Genomic DNA, 25,245 nt, shown 5'->3' with positions numbered 1-25,245 from the left:
CCTTCAGAAAAAGGGGGGCTACCATCTTACTCTAAACCATCTCTGCTGCCTAGAGATTAGTTTATGGCTTTGCACTTTGAATGTAAGTGTTCTGTTTTCCCACATACCTGGACAGCAGGCCAAAGTGGTGTTACTTCTGATGACATTAAAGAAAGTGCTTCTCCTTGGTCTCTGCAACCCAACATCCTTAATGTGCCTATCTGTTTGTCATTATTACAAGAAGTATTGATTCAGGATCGTTGGCCTTAACCTGTGAACACCTCAGTCCATAAACTGTGCATTTCTTCACTGTTACAGACTTTGAAGTCTGTAGGGTATAATATACTCTTTCACCCCTTACTCAAAATGTTTAGTTTATAAAGGCTGTCCTTACAATACTGGTAGTGTTGAACTCTTGCCTGCACCAGGACAGATTATTTAATGTGCTGAGCCTGAGTTTGGCTATACACACACAGGAGGATATTAGCTGTGGTTTTGTATTTGCGCTTTTACTGTGCTTCTTGAACCTAAAACCCATTCCCAGACTGACTATCTGTCTTTGCAGGAGTGACTTGATAGGAGAACTGGAGCCTACATGACAGTAGTTACAGTGCCTTTGGCAGAACCCTGTCTTTTTCAGGAAGGCAGGAATGCGTGATGCCTCTTTTTTTCTTCTTTTTTAAATTAATACATTTTCACCATTTTGAGGCTTAAAGCTTTTGTTTTGCTATCCAGTGTGATACCAGCACTAATGTTCAGATAATTACTGGCATGATTCAATTCCAGAACAGTGTGCCTAGCATCTTTTCCAGTACTTGAATCATCACAGCATTCAGAGTTAATGGACAGCATTGTAGGAAGTTACTAAATGAAGGACAAAATGGAATATATTCATTGCTTCTATTATGGGAATTGGAACAGTATTCATATACATGATGTGAGACTCCACACTGGTTGACAGATTCATTGTAGAGTTTGGGGGCAAAGGGTCTGTAGGCATCAGGAGTCTACTATGAATAACAACATCTTAAAACTATTTTATAATTTTAATTGTCTGGTACAAGCTCATAGCTAATTTTACTTTCATATCTCCAAATTCCCTCATAAAGGGGGAGTTGGACCTTGCTATTTGTTCAGAAAACAAAAAAAGTCAACATTTTTGGGAATTACTTTTCTGGAAGAGTTGTTTTCTGAACTAAAAATGTTGTGGTTTACGCAAAATACACGTGTGACTGTGAGTGCTAGAATTTCTAAAGCCCTGATGGTGGGTGTTGCAGTGTGGTAGACTGAAATTTCCCTCCCACACTGACAATAACCAGGCTACCTCAGTCCAGAAGCAAATGAAGCTGTATTTACAGGCAAAACTACAATCTATGATGAAATGCAATGAATATGTACACTATTCACAACATTTACAAATACGTACAGTCAACAGAAAAACACAACAAAGCCCCCTGACCCCAAAGGGGCCATGCTTCTTCCCCCCTCCTTCCCAAAGCAAGCATGCAAAGGGGAAGAAAGCCAAGAAGCAGGGAGGTTTGTTAAACTTAGCTTGTCAAGGTCAGTATGCTATTGTGTGTGTTACTGTCGGTGTGGGAGGGGGATTTCAGCTCTCACACCTTTACATCCAGCCAGAAGAGTAACGCAGAACAGACTGAGAGAGACTGCCCATACTTTGAGTACTGAATCTTAAAACATTTCTCTCTCTTCAATGAAAGTGTTTAGAATAATCATCATTTTGCTTTCTTACACCCAGTTGTGATTTATTTACATTTTTTTGCCTTTCTGCTCAAACTCTGTGAGAAAAAATTAAAGACATAGTCTTAAAATCATCACAGTGAGTAGTTACTGGATTTTATTTATTCATTTTTCTCTGCTTATATTTTCAAAACAGAACACTGAAGTACCTTCAGTGCCAGTGTTACCTTATGAGTACACTTCCTTGTGTAAGAAAAGAATAAAAGCCTTTACAGTTGTGTTTAAGGGTAGAGAATATATAATCTTAGTTGACATTATTTTTGTTCTTGATTGCTTCTCAGCCAACCATGAAGTCTTAAATAAAGTAGAGGTTCAGTATGAGACACTCCCAGGATGGGATACAGACATATCAAATGCAAGGACGTTTGACGAGCTGCCTGTAAACGCACAAAATTACGTTCGCTTTATAGAAATGGAATTGGGTGTTCCTGGTAAGTAAGCCAGATTTTGTTGGTGAGTTTTGTTTGTTTGTTACTAGGTTGGGGTTTTTTTGTTAGTTATTTGTTTTTCCTGCTTCATGAAACCTATATTGTATTTTCCTTAATGAACATTGAAAATACTGAAAAGTAGTTTGTAGCTGTGCTTATTCTGATGTATCTGGTGATACTTGTAATTATCGTTTTACTACTTTTAATCTTATTAGTCGGAATTGAAAATTCTAATATGCGTTCTTTCTTTATAACTATATATATGCATTCCTCTTTTTATAACTAGCTGAAGTGTTTTTCAGGGTGGCTGTAATAGTTTTAGTTCTGCTACCATTGTAAAGTCAGTATATTAATATGATTAAATATGTGACAGTAAGAGATCCTAAATTTAAAAAATTCTCCTATGCTTCCTCATAATGGATGATCCTGTGTTTCTGTGCAAAACTGGGAATTAGGAGATGATTCAAATTGTTACTTTTTTGACAGTTTCTAACTGTCTTTTTTCCTATGATCTGGAAAACTGATTTATGGCAGCTTCAGAACAGTTCCTGCTTTTGTAAGTTACTGATAACATTCTTACTTTGAGAACAACAGTTACCATTTCTTAATGCACTTAAAGTATAGGCAGTGTTTTTTTTTCAGGGTGGTACTTGAGATCTTAAGCACTTAAGAAGATAAGTTTGTATCTTAAGGTACAATCTGATCTTGCTTTGTGTTACTTATACTAAAAGTTTGCTTTTGTCTCCTGCAGTTAAATGGATTGGAGTAGGGAAATCCAGGGAGTCAATGATCCAGCTGTTTTAAAGATTTCAGATGCATGGAAGAAAGCACACTCCTCCAAAGACTGCTCATTCTTAAATGCATTAGTAGCCCGCAAAGCAAAGATGTTGGAGAGATTTTTGCATGGAAAGAAATGCTAGAATCAATACCCCCAGATCACCTGCTATTCCTGAAAGAAACTTTAACATGAACTTGTATCAGTCCTTGTTCAGCTGCAATTTCCAGGACACTTCTCATTGGTGTTCAAGGTGCCATCTAGATTTTTTTTTCTTTACCTACTATTTACTACATAAGGTAATTCCTGTTTGAAAATCTAAGGTAGCATTACTTTCATGACTGTTTGTCTTTGTTATCCTCTCTCTGCTTTTGGCGGTGTTACTTCCCTGAAATTTTAGACAGTAAAAATAATGCAGTTTTGCACAGATAGTTTTACATCCTCATTATTTGTATTCCTAAAGCTGTTGTATTCGTAATGACTGCTCTTGTGAGTGATTAATGAGAGGAATTCTGATTTTTATAATGCTATAAATGCTGTCTAAATTATTGTGTGATCTGTTTTTAAGAAAGGATGTGATGCCAGGCTGTTAAGAATGTCAAGGTTTTTTTAGCTGTATAACACAGAAAACTTCCTCTTTGTAACTCACAGAGGACACTCAAGTGTTTACCAGGGAGTGTGCCCAGGAGGTTAGAAAGTTGATATTGTAAAAAGTTCATTTGCTATTATTAAAGAACTGTTCTGATTTTGAGTTAAAAGTTTTATAATGTTACTCATTTATTTTCTGGTATTTTAAAAACTGCACCTCTTTACTTCCAAGACACATATCTTAAACAATTTCCCTCATTAAATGAATTATATTTAGTAAGAAGTCTTAACATTTTGATGCCCTTTTTAAATTCCTTTCTGCATAGCCAGTAGAAGGTCTTTCTCTGGAGAACTGGCAAAGCAACAGACGTTTTTGTAATTATAAATTGACGATGCTTTAGAAATAACATTTAAAGCATTAAACCTACTTGCTTTAGACACAGGGAAAATAACAAGTATTCACCTCAAGACATATGACATTTTGGCCTACTAGTGTTGGGAAATGTTCTACAATTATTTTAAGTTATAACCATTACCATATATTCCAAAGAATCTGATTTCTTTTGGCACCAATAATTACATATTTTCTTTTCAGAATTTTTGAGAATGACTTTGTTTTTACATGCTATACTACGATATTCATGTGCTTCCTTTTCCAAAATAAAACTTACTTTGTTTCCTAAAAACAAGTTTGTATCAGTGTGGGGCAGTAGTTTTAGATTTCACCTATGCAAATTAATACAAGATTTTTTAAAATGCAAAATAAAAGATATTAGGCTTTCCAGATTGTCTTGCATAACCAGATGTTTCCTGCTGTTGAGGTGTTCAGCACAATGTTTATGTTCTCAATACACATCAAATAAAATTGCTTATTATAAGGGGAGGGGCCAGAGGTTGAAATATAAAACTACTGATATTTAAGGAGCATTTTCTGATGAATTGTTTGCATCTGACAGCAGTTCACAGAGTGCGTATGTTACTTTGTGTGCTATGTGGAAAAAGGAGAACAACACAGGGTGCTGAAAATTGGTAGATGCTTTGAGAGACATTTGTGTAATGCATGCAAAGATCATTCTCTTCAGCATTAAAATCTAAACAACTTCGTATTCTTTTTTTTTTTTTTCCCCTGGAGGGGATGAGGCTGTAATTTTACTGTCAGCTTCACAGTCCAGAAGGGAACCATACCATCCCTCCCTAGATAAAGGACATCTTGAATTAAATTATCTTTCCAGTTCCTTTATTAAGAGAAGGAGGGATATAACTATGTTGTGGTGGGTTGAAAATTCCCCCCAACATTAAATTTGCCAGCCCAGCCCAGATGGAGGCAAATGAAAGCTGTATTTACAAGCAAAACTACAATCTGCAATGAAATGCAATGAGTATGTACAAAATATACAGTATTTACAATATTTACAGGTATTTACAATATTTACAGGTATTTACAATTGATAAACAGCACAAGAACCCCCCTGGCCCAAAACCAGGGGAGCTGCTAATAGCTTCTCTCTCCCTGCCCCCTTCCTTGCCCCCCTTCTTACCCCCTTGAACACAAAGGGACAAGAGAAAAGAGCAGAGAGGTTACAATTTAGCCAAAACAATGCAGCCAAGGTCAAACAGAAGCCAGCAGAAGCACAAAGTCAGTATCTCCCAGAGCGAAGAAGCCAAAAGAGAGAAAGATTGTTTTCATTACTAGCTTATGTTTGTTATCTGTCCAATGGATTGTTTAGAACTTATCATTATTTTCCTTTTTACACCCAATAGTGATTTATTTACATTTTACCACTTTCTGTTCAAGATCTGTGGAAAATTTTAAAGGTACAGCCTAAAATGACCACATATGTAAAACATAAATGTTTAGAAGGAAAACATTCATTTAGAAGGAAAAAAAATTGCTGTTTTCTAGGTGATAGAGGGATTTGACCTTGCAATGTGAACAATAGGTAATAGTTACTAAGCATTCTTGTCTTCCTGTAACTGTGGAGGCACCAAAAGAATTTGTGCTGTCAGTGTCTCTTTAAATTTCAGGTAGTCAAACTTGGCATCTGTAAAGCTTATTATCTTGTCCCTGAATGCCAATTTTGCCTAGGCTTTCCAGGACTGAATTCTTGGCCTGGTGCACAAACACTTTCCTGTTATTGAAGAATGGTTAGAGAATTATTATGTCCTACCAAATTCCTCCCATCCACTTCCAATGCTACTTTTTCTATCTTCTGCTTCATTAATATGGGGAAATGGGCTGGGAAGTATTATCACCAACCTGAATGTTGCAGAAACAAATATTTATAGAGATTGTTGCAAGCACTGCATGCTCTGCTCTTGAAACCATGCTATGTTCAACTATAGAAGCAAGGAAGAAGAGAACATCAGCGTGTTTAGCAGGGGCAAAGTCAAATGGCTTGGAAGGCACTTGCAGTTTCTTTGGCCAAACTTCCCTGCTCTGCTTTGTTTCTCCCTTCATTAGCCAGGAGTCTCAAAGGCTTTTGGATGCCTGTTGCAGGCTAGTGGTAGGCTATAATTAAGGAAAAGCCTTTGTAGTTCAATGACAAGCATGTATTTCTCAGGCCCTTCCTGTATACTCCTCTCTTCTGTTGATAGCATGTAAAGGGAGAGGGTGGCAGCATAGGCTAGTAGTTGAATTGATTCTCTTTCAAAGTGTCCCCCTCCTGCTAATGGGATGCGTTCAGGAGGCATGGATACCTGTTATACCTAACAAGGCTGATGACAGACAAGATATTTTGATCTCATGCCATTCCTGCTGTCACTGAAATATTTACGAGGTAGATTTCTCCTAGGCTTGGGCTGTACTGCAGCATTTAATAGCCCTTATGTCCCTAGGGTTTAGTCACTCTCCCTTACTAACAGGAGGAAAAGTGAGGGCTGCTTAGCTTTTCCATTTGTATTGACATGTAATTGGGTTTTGGCATGTAGCTAATGGACAAAACCTTCAGATAAAGTGGCAGACAGATAATGTTGATGTAATGCATGACAGCTGCTTTTGTCTGTCATCATCCTGGAAATCTTTCTAGTACAAGAGGATAGTTTCCTTTTGCTGTCATAGCCAGCTCTCTTAATGAAACATAATCAAAGGTTTGGCTGGTTTAGAAAAATTAAAAGGCAAAATAGCTAGGAATGAAGGTATCAGGCAGCTCTTGAGTTGTCTCCCACCCATAGTGTTCTAGTATCTGAAACAGAGAAACTTAATAAATCTGGTGGTATAGTAATCAAGTATACTTACTCTGGTGCCTGACAGCTTTGCCTGCTTAAGGCAGACTGCTGTGAATACATGCAGATAATGTGTTATTTCCAAAGACTTAAAATTTTACACCATTTTTTGTTGGTCAGTGTTACATACAACTCATTTGACGTGTCATATTCAAAATACTCTGCATTAAAAGCACATTTAAATGTTTTCCAATCAACTTTAAACAGATAATGTTGATAATGTTGATCCTAATATTCTTTACTGCTGCTCCAGAAATATTAAGTATATCAAAGCAATGTCTTTTCTTACAGTATGTTAGGGTTTTTTAGTGATGAATCAGTTTGTGCATACATTGAACTATTTACTCTTTAGCTCTTTCAATACACACAACTGGCATTTTCTACAGCGCATTTGAGTAACTATTTTTAGATAACAATCTGCACAAGTACAAATAGTTTGCCTTGTTCTCATTCATTGGTTGCCTTCTGCATAATACAGATGGAACTGGGATACCTGAGTGGTGGTGGTGATGGTGATGGTGGAGAAGAGGGTATGACTTTGGGGGAGAGCTGGGGGAAAAAAAAAAGTGAGATGACTTCACTTGTTTTCTCAGTGCAATGTAGGGATAATTTGTTTACAGCAGAGCAAACCTGCTTAGTTCATCTCTTATGCCACTCTTGACAGGAAAACAGCATGAATTACTTGTGTTGAGATATGGCAAGCCAGATGCTGCATTGTATGAAGTTTGTTTATACCAGTCTCTGGTGGTCTTTTTGATTATTTTTTGAAAATGCATGTATTGACTGAGAGTTGAATTGTCAAAGTCAGGTTGGAATGGAGTTTCAGCTTTGTAGTTTACTGGAGCCAGTTGCAGTTTACAGAAAGATCTAGGCAAAAAGCATAAATCATTCTGTAATCTCATGCTGACATATGGTATGTAAATACCATGATCCACCCAAAGGGTAGCCAGCATTATAAATGTACTTTCTAATCTCCTGCTGAAATGAGCACTCAGTATAATGCAGCTGTAATCTAATAGATATTAACAGCCTGAGAAATGTACAGTAAGACCTTAATAATTCAGTATTGTTCAATTGGCTCCATCTGACTTGTAATTAGCATGATAAGGGTTGTGCCTTTTGCAGTCAAGCAACTAACTGCATTAGTTTAATATTACTAGAAATTTTAAAGCCTTAGCTTCCCAACAGAAGTAGCTTATGACATTGAAAAAAAAAAATAACATTGCCTATATTTTGAAGTTGATGTGCAATGCAACAGATTTTCATAGGGGAGGAAACACAATTCTTTTTTGTTAACATTTTTATTTTTTTAATTTCCATTGTAGTTTCTTATCTTCAGATCATGCAGCACTCTAGGTATAGCAAAAAACTTTTGATGTAATTTTGGTTGACTCGGCCTGGAACTCTTCTTGTTCTTCTTGTAGGCCAAAGTAGAAAAAAACAAATAATTTTGATGTTGCCCACAACAGGTATAAAAGAGGAAGGCTTATTCCACAGGTCTTACACATTTACTTTGGCACACAAGTATGGTGGTTGGGCCCTGGCTGGGGGCCAAAGGCCCACCAAAGCCACTCTATCACTCCCCTTCTTAGATGGACAGGAGAGAGGGAAAAATATAACAAAAGTCAGTTATAAGATAGAAGCAATTTAATGATAAGCAAAAGCAATAGACCACGCAGCAGCGAAAGCAGAGAGAGCAGTTAATCTCTGCTTCCTGACAGCAGATGGTGGTCAGTCTCAGGAAGCAGGGTTCTCTATGCTTGGTGCTTCCTCTGGAGGACAGACACCATGGGCGAATCCCCCAACTTCCTTCTTTCACTTCGTTCTTGTATCTGAGGTAAGGCCATATGGCATGGAATACCCTTTTGGCCAGTTCAGGTCAGATGGCTCCGCTGTGTCCCTTTAGCATACTCTTGGGGTGGTGAAATGTTGCAAAAGCACAGCCTGGGTTCTCAGCTCAGCAGCAGCCAAAACACTGGTGTGTTATTGACACTCGGCTACAGCACTGCAAAGCACAGCATTATGAAGATGCTTTGAGGAGAATTAACTCTAGCTCAGCCAAACCAGATACAGCAAGCTTGCCCTGGAGTTCCTCTGGTTGCATGTGTCTTGTGGACCTTCCCTAGTTGCCTGGGATAGAAATTGCAGACATCCTTTCCAGGACAAACAACTGAGCTGATGAAGCAAGCAAATAGAGGACAGGGAAGGTACAAGCAGGAGACTAGTGAGCAAGAATCATACCTAAGCTATGGAGAAGAAATACTTTTGTGTATGAATGCTGTGTGGGTTTTGTTTAGTTAGTTTTGGTTGGGTTGTTTTGTTTGTTTTGGTGTTTTTTTTTAATGTAAGAAGAGCTGGGCAGACCTTTTTTCTCTTTTTTCTCTCTCTCTTCCCCTTCCTCCCTCACTCCCCTTAGTACTTTTCTGCAGTGTAGCCAGGCGTATGTGCATAATGTTGAGTGGTTCACGAGGCTTACCCTGGTGGCAAGACTGGTGCAGGATTTGTAAGCTTTCTTAGTTTCTTGGTGGACTGTGACATGCCAAATTCCTACAATGAAGTGAAATATTTGATTATTTATTTATTTTTCCTGCCAAGGAGCTGCTGACAGACCTAAAATAATTTGCTTGCATAGCTTGATGTGTCAGTCTCCATTTTGGTAGCAAAATCTGCTCTGGAATAGCATACCTATTAGGACTCTCAGGAAAAAAAGGAATCAGTATATGCATGTAAAAATTCTATGAAAGGTTGAAGATTTGAAATGAGTTGTGCAATATTCGTAGCAGGTCTTACGAGTGGAAACAAATGCTGGAACCTGTTAACTTATTTCAACAGTATTTTGTAATTCAGGACAGCATCGTGCTGTTCTGTGACTCAGAGCAGAATTTCTGTGCAGACTGCTTCATTGCATCAGCGTGGGTCTGATGGCCTGCAAGTTTGTCACATTTATGGAATTTGTTTTACCTTCCAAGGAAAGAAGTCTGGTTGCTGTGTATGAAACACTGTCTCATGAGTATTCGGAAAACAAAGTAGGTATTTTCTGTATTTTGTTGCCCATCATGAATTATGTTTTGGCCACTCCATGGCAACTGTTCCACTGGAGTGTGAATTCATATTGCAGCTCCAGGAGTTGGATGTTAAAACTGATTCTCAACAGAGATCTTAGGCTATTGTTTTGAATAATATGACACAGTTGTGTTAGAAACTCCTCAAATACATCCACAGTTCATTTTTTTCTAGAACTAAGACCATTGGATCTTCCACTTAGTTGTAGATCATGATGTAAAAACTCCTTTTCTGATTTAGTCTACAAAAGAATGTATTTTCATGCTTTAGATAATTTCAGTCAATCTTGGAAAATGTAGCTATACAACATACAAAAGTGACAACTCCAACACTCACACACAATATGAGCTGTTGAGAATCACTGTTATATTTACCAACATTTCCATATCCCTGTCAGCCAGTTCTGCACAACTGTTGTCCTTATCATAGTCAGCAGCACCAACAGATTCCTCTCTTCTCCCCAACTGGGGGTGATTCTTCTTCAGTTTTACCCTCAGCGTGGCTTCAGCGGAAAGTGTTCCTCATCCCACATCTTTGGGAAACGGGAGACATTGCATGCTTCTTCCTCCAGCAGGAGTTATGTTTTCAGGTTGCCAATCCAGCTACCTGAGATAGTGCCAATAGTGACTCTGTCTACCACAGAACTGGCAAGTTTTATTCCAGCCCTTGGGTTGCCTGCCTTTCTTCTGGTGTACTCTTCAAAGGCCCTCATGACAGAATTTATCATCTTATTTTGGATGTATCCAAGAATACTTTTTCAATTTGCCATTTGACTTGAATACTTAGGTTATAGTTTTCTCTTGTAACTTTGCATATAAAACTTCATTTACAAGTCTCAGGAGCGTTTGAGACCTGATGTATTAAAATCCCCTCATAATGCTGTAAACCAAAGTGGCTTTGGTCTTAACAGACAAGCTCAGTAGGAAGGAGAGACCCTTAAACAGGTTAAATGGTTAATGCTGGGGCCTGCAGGGAGTCTGCGACAGAGAAAGTAAAGCAATACATCCACATGGAACAACCATACAATTAAACTTGCAGGACCATCTGTAATTTACTGCTCATGCTGAATAATAATCATCAATTAAAAAATACCCTAGTCTTGGCTTTGAAGCTTATTGAGCTTAACACACTAAAACCCTGGTTCTTTTTCCAAGATAAAATTCATTCTGCTTTTGAAAACTGAGGAAGCCCACACCAACGACGGTTATTTAACTAAGTGGTATTACAGATTGGGTGAAGACTAAGACTTCAGTGTAAGCTTACCTTGCCCAGTTCACCCAACGGGATTACAGACCTGGATAAATCTAGGACGAGGATCAGGGAAAGCAAGGTTTGCAGGCACAGTTGTGGGGGCCATCTGCCTGAGCTCCCTTTGCTTAGCTGGCAAGAATGGGTCTTCCTACTTCACTAAGGCTGGCTTTTGATGGTTCCTTCTTTCCTCAGCCTTACAGCAAAGGTGGCAGTCCCACTGATGGCAGCCCTGTGAGTGCATTTCTGAGTGCTGTTTGAATATATACACAATGAAATGGAGTGGTGTCATACTGAAGATGGGGACCTAAGGAGACTTAAGAGCTAGACAACAGGGGAAAAGCTAATATGTAAGCAAATAATTTGAAAACTTGTGCCCCTGCACACCCAAGCTTCCATCCTGAGAGATGCTGCACTTTGGCAAATTAGACTATAGCATCTACTAGTCCTCAGGTTGCGTTCTCTTCAAGTTACTCCTAGATCTGAGTGTAGGAGGGTCTCCTGGCTGAAGTTTAAAGAAGAAAGTCAAAGGGTGGAAAAACAAAGGCTGACACAGGAGGGAATCCAGAGCTGGGTCTTTAAGGGTAAACCTTTTTCTGCTGTGCTATTGGCTATGCTCTCTAGTACATCTTGCTATAGGCAGAAGGTAAGACTTTCTTTAACCTTTCTGGAATTAGAAACGTAGACGTAATTTGAGTCTGGATCTTTTTATGCACCCTTCTGTCATATGAGCTCTGACCTACATCTCAGCACTGAAATAAGGAGGCTTCAGGAAAGATGAGGTGGGGCAGGGAGGAAAGAAGAGCTTCGTTTGCTTCTGAGGCACAGACCCTGGAACCAGGAGGGACCATGAGTGGCCTCGAATCAGTGGCACCTGGGATGCTGCCTTCACTGATCCAGACAGACACTTGCCTAATGTCCTTCCCTGAGACTTCACAGCCTTCTTGATGATCTGCTCTAGTGTTTCACCCTTAGAAAGTTTCTCCTACCATCCATTCAGATTCATCCTGCTGCAATTTAAGCTTGCTGTTCAATGGTCTGTTTGCTGTGAATGGGAAGGTCAGATCAGTCCTTTTTTGCTCTGCAGCAGTCTTTTGGGGGATTTGCTAAATCCCAGTTATTTTTTCCTCAGGCTGATCAATTCTCTGAAGCTCTGTTCTGAGGTAATTTTTAGAGATCTCTAAGGCTGGGGTTTTTTTCTCTTGTCACTGGGGAGTTGGAACCTGAAAAGGGTCACATTTCTATGATGTCTGCAGAGCTGAACAGAGGGATGGATGAGATCATGCATCAGGAAATGTAACTATGGATTCTGTATGATATTCACCATCTTTCCAATGGTATAGCTTTGCTGATTCATATTTCAGTCCATTTTGCATTTGCTTTACTGATTTGTTTCCACGTAGAAACTTGCCCACAGCCTTATTATGTTGCAGCTTGTTTTTCTCAGACCGTTTCTCTAATTTGTTAAAATAATTTTGAACTCTTACCCTGTTCTCTCATGTACCTCTCAGCTTTGCATCACCTGCACATTTACAAAGTGCACTTCCTATACCATTGCTCACTTCACCAGCGAAAGATGGTAATTGTATGGAAGCAGGATCTGTTCACTGAATACATTTTGCTCTTTTGATGGTGAGCCATTTTTCAGGGTGTGATTTTTTTTCTTTTTCTTTACTAATCTATCCCAAAGCAGTTTTGTCTAGATCACATTCCTTTATTTGCTTACAGAAACATCCTGCAAGCCTGAACATATCACCATTTCAGTTGTTAGCAGCAGCTTGCTAATGCTGTCAAGAAAATGTCCTGATCTTCACCTTGTGGTTGCTGAACCTTGTGCCAAACCAGTTCACCTTGTTAACGAGGCAGGAAAAAAACCAGTGAAAAATAAGCAAAGAAGTGCTTATGGTTCAGCAGGTTGACTTGGCCCACTGAAGAATTCAGGGAGGAGCAGAGATGCCAGCAAGGAGGGGTAACACTCAACCACAATGTGTAACTTCACACAGTGACAGGGCCTTGCCAGGCAGGTGGTGGCTGCTGCTTCTCATAAGAAGAAAGCTCGTATTTGCCTGTTGGGTAAAGAATTGGGAGGCAAATGCAACCAGTGGTTTCATTGTTAATGAATTATAACTTTGTCATAACTAATGATTGTCTAAGATGATCACAGATAATCTTAGATTACTTTTTCTGCCACATTTTTTTGTGTGAGAATACCTTGAACATACTTGGTTGGTCACCCACAATTCATTGGTTAGTATGGATGATAACTGTGTACTGAATCACTGAAAAGCAGTTCTAGAAAGGACATACATTACCTCACAGATTCTCTCTTGCTTACTTTGGTATCAAGCTGCCTTGATGGAAAAGGATGGAAAAATGTGTTTTCTTCATGTTGACCACCCTGCTCACTCCAGGCTCTGGCCATCCCCATCTGCTCTCGTCCAGAAAAAGGCAATAATGATTCAGTCCTGGCTTTTTGCAACCCTTCTGTCTTCCTGTTTTCTCCCCTCAGACAAGATTGTGTCAACCTGTTAAATGCTGGCACAGGTGGAGACTGTCCTTTGAAGAGCTGCCTGCAAGGGGTGGGACTGCACAGGAGAGGAAGCAGAGAGTGACAGTAGCAGAGGGCACATGCCTGAGGTGACCCTAGGCTTTGCTGACTTGTTGATTTAGAAGAGAAAGAGCAATTTACAAATTTGGCACAGGCAGTAAGGGAAAAACTGGGATGCAATAGATAAACCTGTAAAGTTCTTTTTATAGTCATTCTTGAGGACAGAGCTGGAATTTAAATGTTTCTTGGCTGACACTGGGCTTGCTTATGTTTGTGGTCAGGTGAGTGGGATATTCCACTCTTCATTGTAAGAAATCCAACTCATTCCTGTTTTTTGTTTGTTTGTTTGTTTGTTTTTTAATTAAAGGAGCAAGAAGAGTCACCTTTTTCATGTTGACTTATACCCCCCTCCCCTCCAAGTTTCCTAGCACTGCACTTGCATTGCAGCTTGCATTAAAACTTTCTCTTCACACACTGCCTTCTGCGAAGGCTTTTTGGATGGCTGTGGAGAGCTGAAGCTTGCTGGCAAGCTTAACACAAGCACCTTTGCCACCTAAGAGCCACCGTCCCCATTCCACATCAAACAGCTTGCCACTCACTGGGAGACAAAGGGAGCCACGTCTGAGCTGCACTGAGGCTGCACTTGCTGGAGGAAACCTAACAATTCTTATTTACCAAACTGACAAAATCCTATCATTGCAATTAAGGGGATATGTAATTAACTGTGTCTTAATTACAGCAGCTGCCACTTCATCTGAATGCAGCAATTTGTGGAGAAACCGGGTGAGATGCTTTAAATTCGTGTGTGTAAACAGCGTGAGCACAAACAGCATGGTGTGTATGGCTCCTGAGGAGCCAATGATGTCCTGCCCTGGGAGACATGGGGTGAAGGCAAAGGCTCACCAGCTGCTAGCCTGCCTGGCTGGGGTGGTCTCTGGAAATCTCTTGAGGAGGCTAAGAGTTTTTCAGAACCCCTCTGTGAAGCTGTTGCCTAGCGGTTTTCAAGCGCTTTGCCCCACCTTGGCTTGCTGAGCTGCAGAGCACTGCCTAACACCACAAAGATCTCACACAGAAATGTTTTTAAAGAGCTTCTAATTCTTGACTCCTGACTGTGAGCTGCATGTGCTGAGATGTATTGTGTGAGATTAGTTTTGCTTGGTCTCTCGATGCGCTTTTTCATGGCTTCATCACTCTTGGCTGGCAGGAGCAGACTGTGCAAAAGGGCAGTGGTAGTGCATGTTCTGCCAGCCTGTTTCTTTTCTTTTTCCTCAGTGGCTGCAGCTGCACTGCAGGGTAGGAGGCTGACCCATTCTAGCTGCTGAAGGTCTGTATGATGTTTTCAAACCTCATGTAAGTAATTTCCCAGGAGCTGCTGTGGACTTCCAGGCTGAATTTGTCTTGCTGAGGTATGCAGAAGGTGGTGGTGTTTGTGGATCCATTGGGATTTTGTTGCTTTTCTTGCTTGTCTCAGCAGTTGCCTGCTCCACTTCCTGCCTGTAGCCAGGACATGGTAACTGGCTGTGCTGGTTTAGAGTAGAGAATTGTGACAGGATGGATGTGGCTTTCTGTTTCTGGAGAAACATGATGAAATTCCCTGTTGTTCTAAGGCAAAAGCTGTGGATTCTTAGGAGGTAAGAAGTGCTGGTGCACCAAGACCTTCTTCTACCTCTGCTCCCCAAAAATGACTCTTCATGGAGATCATGATGAGGAGCTATGTTATCTCTCTGGATCATTGAGAAAATGAAAAATAGAAGGAAAACTTGTTAAACCTTGTGCACATGAATCTCTTAAAAAGCACTTAGTCCTTGTAGATATACATGCTGAATGAGGCTTCATGGAAACTTTTGAGGTATGTTTCTCTTCCAGTCTTCTTTGGGATGGAGTGCTACTTGCATGATCTATTTAATGCCAGTTATATTTGCCATGGATACATAAATGGCTTTATTTCATTGACCTTTGCATTTTGCTGCCCACATTTTGAATAAATAATGGAATATTCTGACTTGGTATTTTCCACAGCATTTATCTGTGGTGCTACTGGTTGTGCTTTAGGCATGGTCTTAGCAGGAGAAATTAAATTAAAAAATAGAAGAAAACAAAGCAGCCTTTCAATTTGTTTAACCTAAGTGGAGTGTCTAGGCAGTAGTGAGGTAATTTTCATAGCTGCTGAGCACCTCAGCTTTCACGGACGTCATTAGCAGGCTCCAGTACAGGCGCTAAGCATCTAGCTTTTGATAACAGGATGTGGAAATGCCACCCATTGCCATCTCAGTGTCCTTAGCAAGGAGGACAACAGCAATGCAGGAAATGCCAGACACAAGAAGAATGTTTAGTTTCTAAGTTCCCTGTTTGATAGGTGCAAGGTTTTGTCCTGCCCTATGATGCTACCATCTTTGTAGGATGCATAAAATGTTGTCAGCACAGTCACATACTGAAGATGTCCCTCAACCCTGCCATAGGCTATGTGAATTACGTTTGCTCTCCCACTCATAAACTTGGAGAGACAAATCTGCAGTTGGTCACACTCAGACAGTTTATATTGAAAACATCTGCTACACAGGTTTTTTAGTTTTTGTTTTGTTTACTTTTTGGTTTTGTTGTTGTTGTTTTGGGGTTTTGTGGTTTTTTTTTAACATCATGGTGTTTGACAGCAGCAAATGTCTAACACCCAGGAGGTAGTATGGCAATGCTGTTGGTCTGTGAAAGCCTTCCCTGCCCTACCCCTGTTGCTTCAGCAGCTGAGATCCCTGGGTCACACAAACTTGCTGTTTTTTAAATAACAAACCTCTTCTCTGACCCACACTGTCTCTGTTACCTAAATGCTGGCCCCTTTCTGCAGGAGGCAGGCAGGGCCCCCAGCTCTATCAAACTGGGAGCTGTGAACAAAGGACCACGAGGAACTAGAATGAGATCACTAAATCCATTGATTTATTTGGGATTTGAGCCTAGGTCTTCTGGGTGAAAGTGAAAATGTTAACCCAATACGGGAGTTAATTCCCTGCCTAGTCATTATTCAGGCATCACTGAAGTATGCATTGTGCTGCAAGTCAAATCAGATTACTGTAAAGAATTTGGAATGGGAAAAATGCTGAGAGTTTTTTCACCAGCTTAAGTGTTTGGTTATCTCAGTGTTTAGCTGTTTATGTTGTGCCTGTCACTGTGGCATGTCACTGTCTAAACAAAGGGATACTCTAAATCTCTTATTATTTTAATGGCATTAATATTCTTCAGTAGGGGAAAAAATAAAATAATTTGCCCTAGGAGATAACAGAGTAAGTGGTTTAACATAAAGAGCAGCTCTGGGGACACTGCTCTTACAGGTTCACCCAGACAGAATGGTCCTGCAGCTCTGCATTGGCTGGCACCAGCAGCCACCCAGTTGCACCTGAAGATGTTGCTGCCGGCACCCTCTCCTAATGCCAGGCACAAGCCCCTGCTACTGCAAGAATTAATTTAACTCTTAAAGAGAGAAAGAGGAGTAGTGCTGCATGACTCTTAAGTTTTCATGCACAGGTGTGAGCAGAGCTCTCCTCTGCAGAGGTAAGCTGGGTGCTTGGTTCAAAGCATGTGCAGTGGCACCAGCTGAGCAGAAGCAACATGTAGGCTGGATCAAGTAGTATTCATTCCTTGGTGAGTCACAGAGATACAACTAGTAATCACAGATCCAGACACATGCTGCCCATACCACAGAAAACAAAAATGCTGGGATAATAGCTCCATGCTGGGGGATCAGTGAGGCAGAAGCAGGAGCAAACAAGGGTGAAAGAAGTCAGCATCCACCTCAGAGAAAGCTGTCTGGTTGGGGCAGCAAGGGGAAAGGACCCCAAAACTGAAAGCGAGTTGAAAATCAGATCAAATTGGTCTATGACTGTAAAATAAGATGATAGTCTCCCTTGGTGGCACATGATGGCTAAGGAGGAAGTCTAAATTCTGACACTCTCAGTACTGAAGAATCTTGGTGTCTAGCACACTTGAGTAAAGAAGAGAAGGGAAGGGCGAGAGCACCATCTGGCTATACTGGGTGTGAGAGGCAAAAGGACCCTCCTAGGGCTGAAAGAAGCCTTTGTGAATTTCAACCTGTGGTTTTCTGTAGCTTTGTTTCATGTGGAAATACAGGCTAAATGATCACTCTGCTAGTTCCCTCCAGATAAATCCCAAGCTTCCTGACCAGTCTGATGAGGGTGGCATTCAGTCCCTGCAGGTCAACTCCTTTATGCCACCAAGTACCTGAGAGTAAAACACAAGCAAGAGCTCAGGTGCAGCATTAGCCAAGTGCCATGATGGAAAGGGGGGTTAATGAGCACCACAAATGCAGATCTGTGCCCTTTGCAATGCAAAATGCATCATCTAATGTAGTCATATTAGATAAGGAGTAATCCAGGAGCAGGAGTTGCAATTGTTGGGATCAAAGCTTCGTACATTAATCTGCCCAGCAGTACCAATTTGTTACTAATTTCAAGCCATATCTGAAATTTCCGTAAGTTTCTTCATCCATGGACTGAAATGCTTTCTGCGTACTTTGAAATCCATACGGGAATATGTGTCCTGAACACATTGCTCAATGCAAGCTCCATCCTCGTTTAGGAGACATCAGTGATGTACTGATCTACAGTGCCCAGTCAGCATGGGAGAACAAGACCAAGAGGTACACAAACCCAAAAGCAGGAGGAGCTCTCCCCTGTCATCGTTGTTAGTCTTAATGTGTGAGGTGCTGCAATAGACTTCCAGCTCTGCTGACTATAAATCTGAGACAGTACTGAAATGGTATATCCAAAATGTCTGTGTCCCTGTAATGCAGGGAGCAGAGACCACTAACACCAGACAAGGATACAAGCCACATCATTTGTCTTTCAACCCAGCATGCAGGGCGCTGGCTCTCTGTGTTAAAGGAAAGATGCCAGTTGTTGCCTCTGTTTGTAGATAGCTTGGCTTTCTTGTCTTTGCCCTGCAGCAAGGAATCTTGGAAGCATAGCATAAGATCACCTTCCCATTATACATATAAAATGCCTATCACCATATCAATAAACATTCTTTGGAACCACTCTTGGTGCATGGAATCCCAGTGGTGAAAAACACTTTGTTCCATGTCGAGGATAGTCCCACTTGCATACACCTGGATTTCACCCAGGGTAGATCTGTGCCCTCATTAGAAATAGGAACCATATAGCAGCTGCATGCTTCTATACAACAGAACACGTAAAACTGAGGACAGTCATGTACTGAAGTGCCAAATGTTCAGGTACTGGAGCAGTCTGGAAAAGTGCCCTCTGTGGCTGCTTTTACCTTCTCTCTGGATTCACCTGGACCACCTCCTTGTTGCTTACCCCTTCATTGACTTAGTGGCCTTTGCCCTCGTTGCAATACTTTTGTAGGATACTGAGAGGAGTCTCCTACTCTGGCAGCTTGTTCCCCATGGTATGTGATGGTATGCAGGGCTGATCTTCTGTCCTGATGGGATGGAAAGCTTGTGAATCAACACATACCTTTGGAGCAGGACCTCTAACATGCAAGTACCTGCTGATCAGCATGGCTTTATTCTTCCAGTAGCATGGATTCATTTTGCAAGGCATACTAGGATGATTACACTCCTATGGTGTTGTTCCTGCCTGCTTTGCCTGCCAGCTCCAGCCTGGCATGTTGACAGGGTCCTGAATTCTGCAATAGTCAGCCTGTAGCAACTGCAGGAGAGTGGAAATGGGACTGCCCAGTTCTTCTGTAAAAGTGAGGCTGCCTGTGAGGTACCTAAATATGCTTGATGCTGGCTGGTTGTACCTGTGGTTATATGAAAGCCAGAGTCCCACTGACAGTCTGCCCTGCACAATTATCGGGCCATTCGTTTTTGTTTCCAATGTTAAAGAAATATTACAAAAAATAATTGCAAATTCAGCCTTTGATGGTGCCCACTTAACACCTTGGTGGAAGACTGTGGTACCTACCTCTTGTTTTTCACTGGTAGCAATATCCAGTGATAACTTTTAAAAGACAGCTGGGGCAGAAGTGATGCTTATGCTGTGAAATAGGTCAAATGTGAGGCGATACCCTATCTGTTTAGTTGTGAACCCCACCATTGCTACTCACCCTTTGTACTGATTATCTGATGGTTTTAAAATGCTCCTGAAACTGTTGCTTGTCACCTTGTATAACTGCATTAAGGACTAAGCACTGGGCCTATGTCCTTTCAGCTTGAAGGATCCAATTATTGTTTTTCATTTCTGTAGCCCAGGAAAAGAAACAGGGCCAACTTAATGCACAAATGGCCTGTGATTTCCATCAGGAGCCATGGGGTTAGGAACAAGCCCAGCAGAGAAAGCTCACCAGCCTTTCTTTTATTGAACTGTCTGAGAATTATCGTGTAGTCAAAATCTTGGCCACATGTGGCCATTAAAGACCCAGTGGTGGTTTTTGCAGGACTAACACTCATGTCCTGAGCACATTTGAGGCAGGGGGCTGTGTGGGGGTCAAAATACACTCCAGCTTCCTGAATCCTACTTCCTGACTAAATTACAAGAAAGAGGCATTATTTTCTTCCTGCACTGAAATTTTCCATAATGTTATTAAATTGTAGGCAATCAAATAATTACTGCATGTTACCCCAGAGCTGGGAGCATTTCCGCTGTGAATTCAGGAGATCCAAATGTGTTGTTTCAGTTTGTGAAATGCCTGAGAACAGCACTTACTGCCTCGAGAAGAGCTCTCAAGTCCTACAGGCATTTTTTATGAGGCTGTAAAATGTCCCTGAGCCTGCTAAAGACTGAAATATTACAAAAAAATGTTAAAATTGAATGCACTTTTAAGTTCACCTTAAATACTTGATTTGTATGAAAAATTAAAACATCCATGTAGAAGCTAAGATGTTGGAGAGGAAGCCTGGGTGTGGTAACAGCAATGGTGCAGTCATACTGTGCTTTGTGCTTCATGTTGTAGGGTGGAAATGTCTGGAAGAGACATCAACCACACTTTAGGCTTGTTCTTCCCCTAATTACATGATTGTTATTGAGAAATATACAAAATGAGCACTTAAAATTAGACTCTGATTGCTCTTGCTTACATGAAGAGACTGTCAATATTTGCAGAGTGATGCTTGGGCTCACCCAGACGGTATCTGAGTACATCGCACTTGAATGGCTGAATACATGGAACACTCTATTCCCTTTCTCTCCTTAATGAAAAACAGAAAGGGGAGACCCTAATTTTGCTTTTAAAATTCACTGTGTTCATGATTTTTCCAGGTGCTCCCAAACTTGTCTTGACTTTTCAGCAACTACTTCAAACAGCAGACTTGGCACAATGGCATATACTGGAATAAGACTATATGAAACACAAAAAAAAGGAGAGGGAAATATAGATTTTTTTTTTTCCCCCAGATGTTGTAAGTTTCTGCTTCTCTAATCTCAGTTTCTCTCTGGGTTGTTAGATGAAATACCCAGAGCAGACATTGACTGGTTCCAGAAGGAGAGCAGGAGTGCATTGCCTGAAGGCTGAATTGAATTGTAACATGGTGTGATCTTGCCAAGATGGCTAGGTAAAGCATCCCATACAACGCCCTCATTTCTTACACTTTTATCACTAAGAACTGATAATTTTGAAGCTGATGGGCATTATCATCCCAGGTGGCTTGCATCTTGTAATGATTTTTTATTTTACTTTGCTGGAACAGCAGGTCACAAGAACTTGGTCCGAGGCAATTTCGTGCTTCTTAAGTAGGGCCAAACTCTGTTGGATTTGTAGTGCTGCAAGCTCAAAGTATCCACAGTGAAGGCTTCTGCCCTCTAATCTTTCTGTGCTCAAAGCATTTCTTATCTATCTTTGACCTCTGATCCCCTTGATAATCTCTGGGTTGTGTAGGCAGCTAGCCGCCCTCCAATGCAAAGCCTTTTCTGTCTCTGATGGCAGGGAGGCTCGTTCCCACTGCAGGGGATATAAAGTTTTGCACTCTACAGCAAGCATGGCTGCTTCCCTGCCCCATTACATCCATCACCCTGCATGTACCTTCTTGGGTGCTTTCACTGGAAACAGGAAGAGTGTGGGTGAGGTCCATACAACAACACTTCCCATCACTTCCATCTGGATCCCCTTTTAACAAAAATCTTGTAACCCTCCGAGTACTTTATAAAGCAGTCTGAATATCGTTATCTTCCCCATACAACTGGGAAAAATACAGCTCAGATGCTTGCTAGAAGTCATACCACATGAGGACCTCGGCTTCCATTTTCCTCAACCGATGTCCCAGCCATGTCACTACGAAGCATTCACCAGTTCCTCTATTTCACACAGCAGGATCCCAGATGTGAGATGTTCCTCACCCTGGGAGTACTTGTTGGCCCATCCGTGAGGTCAGGGGATACAATTTCCAATCCTGATTTCCTGGAACAAACCAGCCATAAAAGCAGAATTATCTGTCAAACTTGGTCTGGCACAGATTGTTCAGTGCAAATCTTAATGCAAATAAGAGAAATGTCAGTGCTAAAAGAAAAAGAATATTTAGGGGAAAAAAGAATCCTATGCTGTTTTGTGGCATTTGTGCATAAAATAATGAGACCAAATATATCACCATTGGATTTGAGCCAGATAAGTTCAGAATGTCTAATCCAGCTGGTGGATCATGATTCCCTTCATTATTTAAAGCAGTGCTGTGGGAAAAGACACATAGCAAAGCTAACAAGGTGGTGCTTGAGCTGCCATACTGCTGGCAGCTGAACATATGCAGCATGCATTTTCTCACACCAGCAGGGAAAGGAAAGGAAAATGTGGAGCTAACAAGGAGCCCAGCATCCCCTCACGACACAGACTGAGCCTCACTCGCTGCCATTGCCTCTGCAGTCTGGCTTTGTTGGGTGCAAGTGACAGCATTTCCTTACTCTTCCTGACCACAGTCCTGGGGTTTGTAAGGCCTTCCTGTGACATATTTTCTTCTTCCAATTCACACAGTCACCCACACAAACTTTTTGGTTCATGGAGATTGTGTCCCTCAGCTGTCTTTTCCTTTCCTGGTGCCTGCCCCTTTCTTGCACTTCTGCCTCCTTGCTTGTGCTTCCTTCATGACTCAGCTGACAGGGCCTCCCAGTTTTTGACCCTGTCGATTGGGGTGTGGTCTACAGGCCTGTCCCTGCATACAAGATCCCTGCGGTCCCACAGGGCCCTTATTACAAGAGCTTGTGGATTTTGCCCCAGGACATTTTGCCATCCCCATCTCCATCCCCATCTCCATCCCCATCCCCATCTCCATCTCCATCCCCATCCTCATCCCCATCCCCCAAAAGCCTCCAGCAGCTTTCAGCTCTGGAAGGTGTCATGATTCCTTGTGTTTAAAACAATGTTTTTCAGGCTGCAAGCACTGTGGGTCTAGCACCACTGCCATGGCAGACAGGGCACGAGGGCTCCACATAGCTCAGGCTGCACATCTTGGTTCAGAAGTGGCCACATGAGCGTGTCTGCATCTTTCTGTATAATTGCAGGGAGATTTATCAGGGTGCAGTTGCATTGGCAAGCATGACTCTGCTTCTCCTCCTCTGTACTTAGGTCTTTCAGCTCTACTTCATCTGTTTGAGAAGCAGCTTTCTGAGGAAAAACTAAAAGGACACCCTTGCTTCATTGCTCATGATATCTAGTTGCCAGAACAAAACATATTTTATTTTTCTAGGTAAAAAGTGCCCTGATCATGACATTTGTTTTTCTTCTGAGGTCTGTTTTCCAGGAATGTTGATTCTTGTCTTGGAGAGCTCATTGGGCACTTCAGAGAGCTTGGCACTTGTCAGTGAGGTCCTTAATTGATGTGTCAACAGGGCTGTCACATCTGTCAAGCATGTCTCACATATATGAGATACACAGGTAAAAAAAAAGTTCAAGACAGAACCAAAAGTACAAAAATACTATTAAGTAATTTCCTTGCAAATAATTTTTTTTCCTGATCTTGCTCAGTCTGACAAGGTCCTTTATCATCTATCCAGGCTTCCAAGGAAAAAAGCAGGGCAAGACAAACATTACCTTCTACTGTAGGAAAACAAATTCACCCCTTTTTGTATTACAGGTGAATGTTTCCAGTTCTCCCTCACATGAAACAAAGAATGCAAGATAATCCACATATTTGTGCATCAGCATCAGAGTCTTGGAGCTCAAACAAGAGGAGACAATAAGCAGGAAACAGAAATAACTTTATCAAACGATTTTGGGTGGAGCGGGTAGAGGCCAGGTCTGGACTGCGCGGAGGGTAAGCACCTTGCTGGACACTGTCTCTGGCACTGTGGCACTGCTGGTCCTGCAGCTCTGTTGGGTGTTTTCAGAGGCAGTCGGGGGTGGTCTTCCAGACTGCCGCTTTCCTCAGTCTCCCAAACCTCAAAGCATGCACACTTTGAGGTCCCCCAAGATAACCACCACTCTCGCTTGTTCAGGAGGGAAACGCAACTAACAGGTGTAAACCAGATGACAGCAGGTACCCAAACACTGCTGCTGACCTGCAAGAAAATCCACACAAAGAGCACCAGCATGTTTGCTGCCCCGTAGGTCTTGTTTGAAAGTCCTTTTCCAGGAAGAAGGTGGCACACTAAACACCTGCTTGCTGAACCAAGAAGCAGTACCTCTCCTGGTAGCACTCCCCCTTGCCTGTGCTGCTCTCTTCTGCTTCCAGACAGCACGAAATACTGCTTCTTTCTTTGCTGGTCACCATGCCCTCCCTCCACCTTCCTATTTTTAGAGTGAACAAACAGAATGCCATTGACATTAAAGAGTAAATTACAACAGACAAGGAACTGCCTTGGGAAGGCCACGAAAGGAGAGATGTGCCCTGCACAAAGCCCTTCTGCAAAAAGTGTGAGTTTGTTGTTTGTTTCAAAGATGAAGCAAGCTTTCTGGGACAGTCTCCTAAGGATAAATATGATGGGGATAATATGGATATGGGCCTTTATCTTGGTGTAGTGTGCTTTGACATCTTAAAAAAAAAGATGCTGCAGAGTTTTAAGACTCATCTTGACAGGGTGCTGGACCATCTCATTTCAACTACACTATCACTTAGAAAGGTTGGATCAGATGATCCTTGGGATCCCTTCCAACTTGGCATTGTGTGATTCTATGACTGTTCCTGAAAAGTCATGTTTTTCGTAAATCTAGTGTTTCCAGTGGTTCAGCTGTGGCTGGTTTGGTGGTGGAAGCTCAGTGTGAAGTGATTTCAACACCCCAAGCCCAGGGCTGCTATAGCCTAGTTTTGGGCTGAGCTTTGGTAAAAGCAACATGCTTGCTTCTGCATGGTGGGGTGAGGCACATGCCAGAGAAGGAGCAGGACAGTTGCCCACAGCATCACCTCTTGCAGTCCCTGTGCCATTACACAAACACAGCCTTTCTACTACTCTCTAAAGCCACTTTTGGATTTTTCTTGAAGGAAATCACTTGACTTCTGCTCTCTTGCTGCTTTGTACACAGCCCTGTGGGCAGGGGACAAGGTGAGGGAGGAGAATGTGGCAGGGAGCAGGGGCAAGAATGGGGATGGCAACAGGGACATGTACAAGAATGGGGATGAGGAAGCCCATGAGCACACAAGATGCTGCTGAAGCACGCAGGAAAAAGCCAAGCAGCCTCCAGAGCTCCTCCCTGCAGCCACCTGACACAAGTAGTAGTGTATGTTTGTATGGACATTGGCTGTGTTA

The 25,245-nt window shown here is 41.7% G+C and overlaps 1 protein-coding gene across 1 annotated transcript in view; it reads left to right on the top strand.

The window, feature by feature from the left end:
* ADSS2 (adenylosuccinate synthase 2) overlaps window positions 1-3,666 on the top strand; it is a 46,962-nt gene extending 43,296 nt beyond the window's left edge. Inside the window, exons 12-13 of the mRNA XM_054392485.1 lie at window positions 2,019-2,168; window positions 2,917-3,666. Coding sequence (XP_054248460.1) covers window positions 2,019-2,168; window positions 2,917-2,969 — 203 coding nt within the window. The 3' untranslated portion in view covers window positions 2,970-3,666. The remainder of the gene's footprint in view (window positions 1-2,018; window positions 2,169-2,916) is intronic.
* Window positions 3,667-25,245: the final 21,579 nt, after the last annotated feature.

The sequence above is a fragment of the Indicator indicator genome, chromosome 2 (genome assembly GCF_027791375.1).
Source record: "Indicator indicator isolate 239-I01 chromosome 2, UM_Iind_1.1, whole genome shotgun sequence".
NCBI classification, from domain to species: domain Eukaryota; kingdom Metazoa; phylum Chordata; class Aves; order Piciformes; family Indicatoridae; genus Indicator; species Indicator indicator.
The sequence above is the reverse complement of the archived record's forward strand: the minus strand, read 5'-3'. Positions and strand labels throughout refer to the sequence as shown.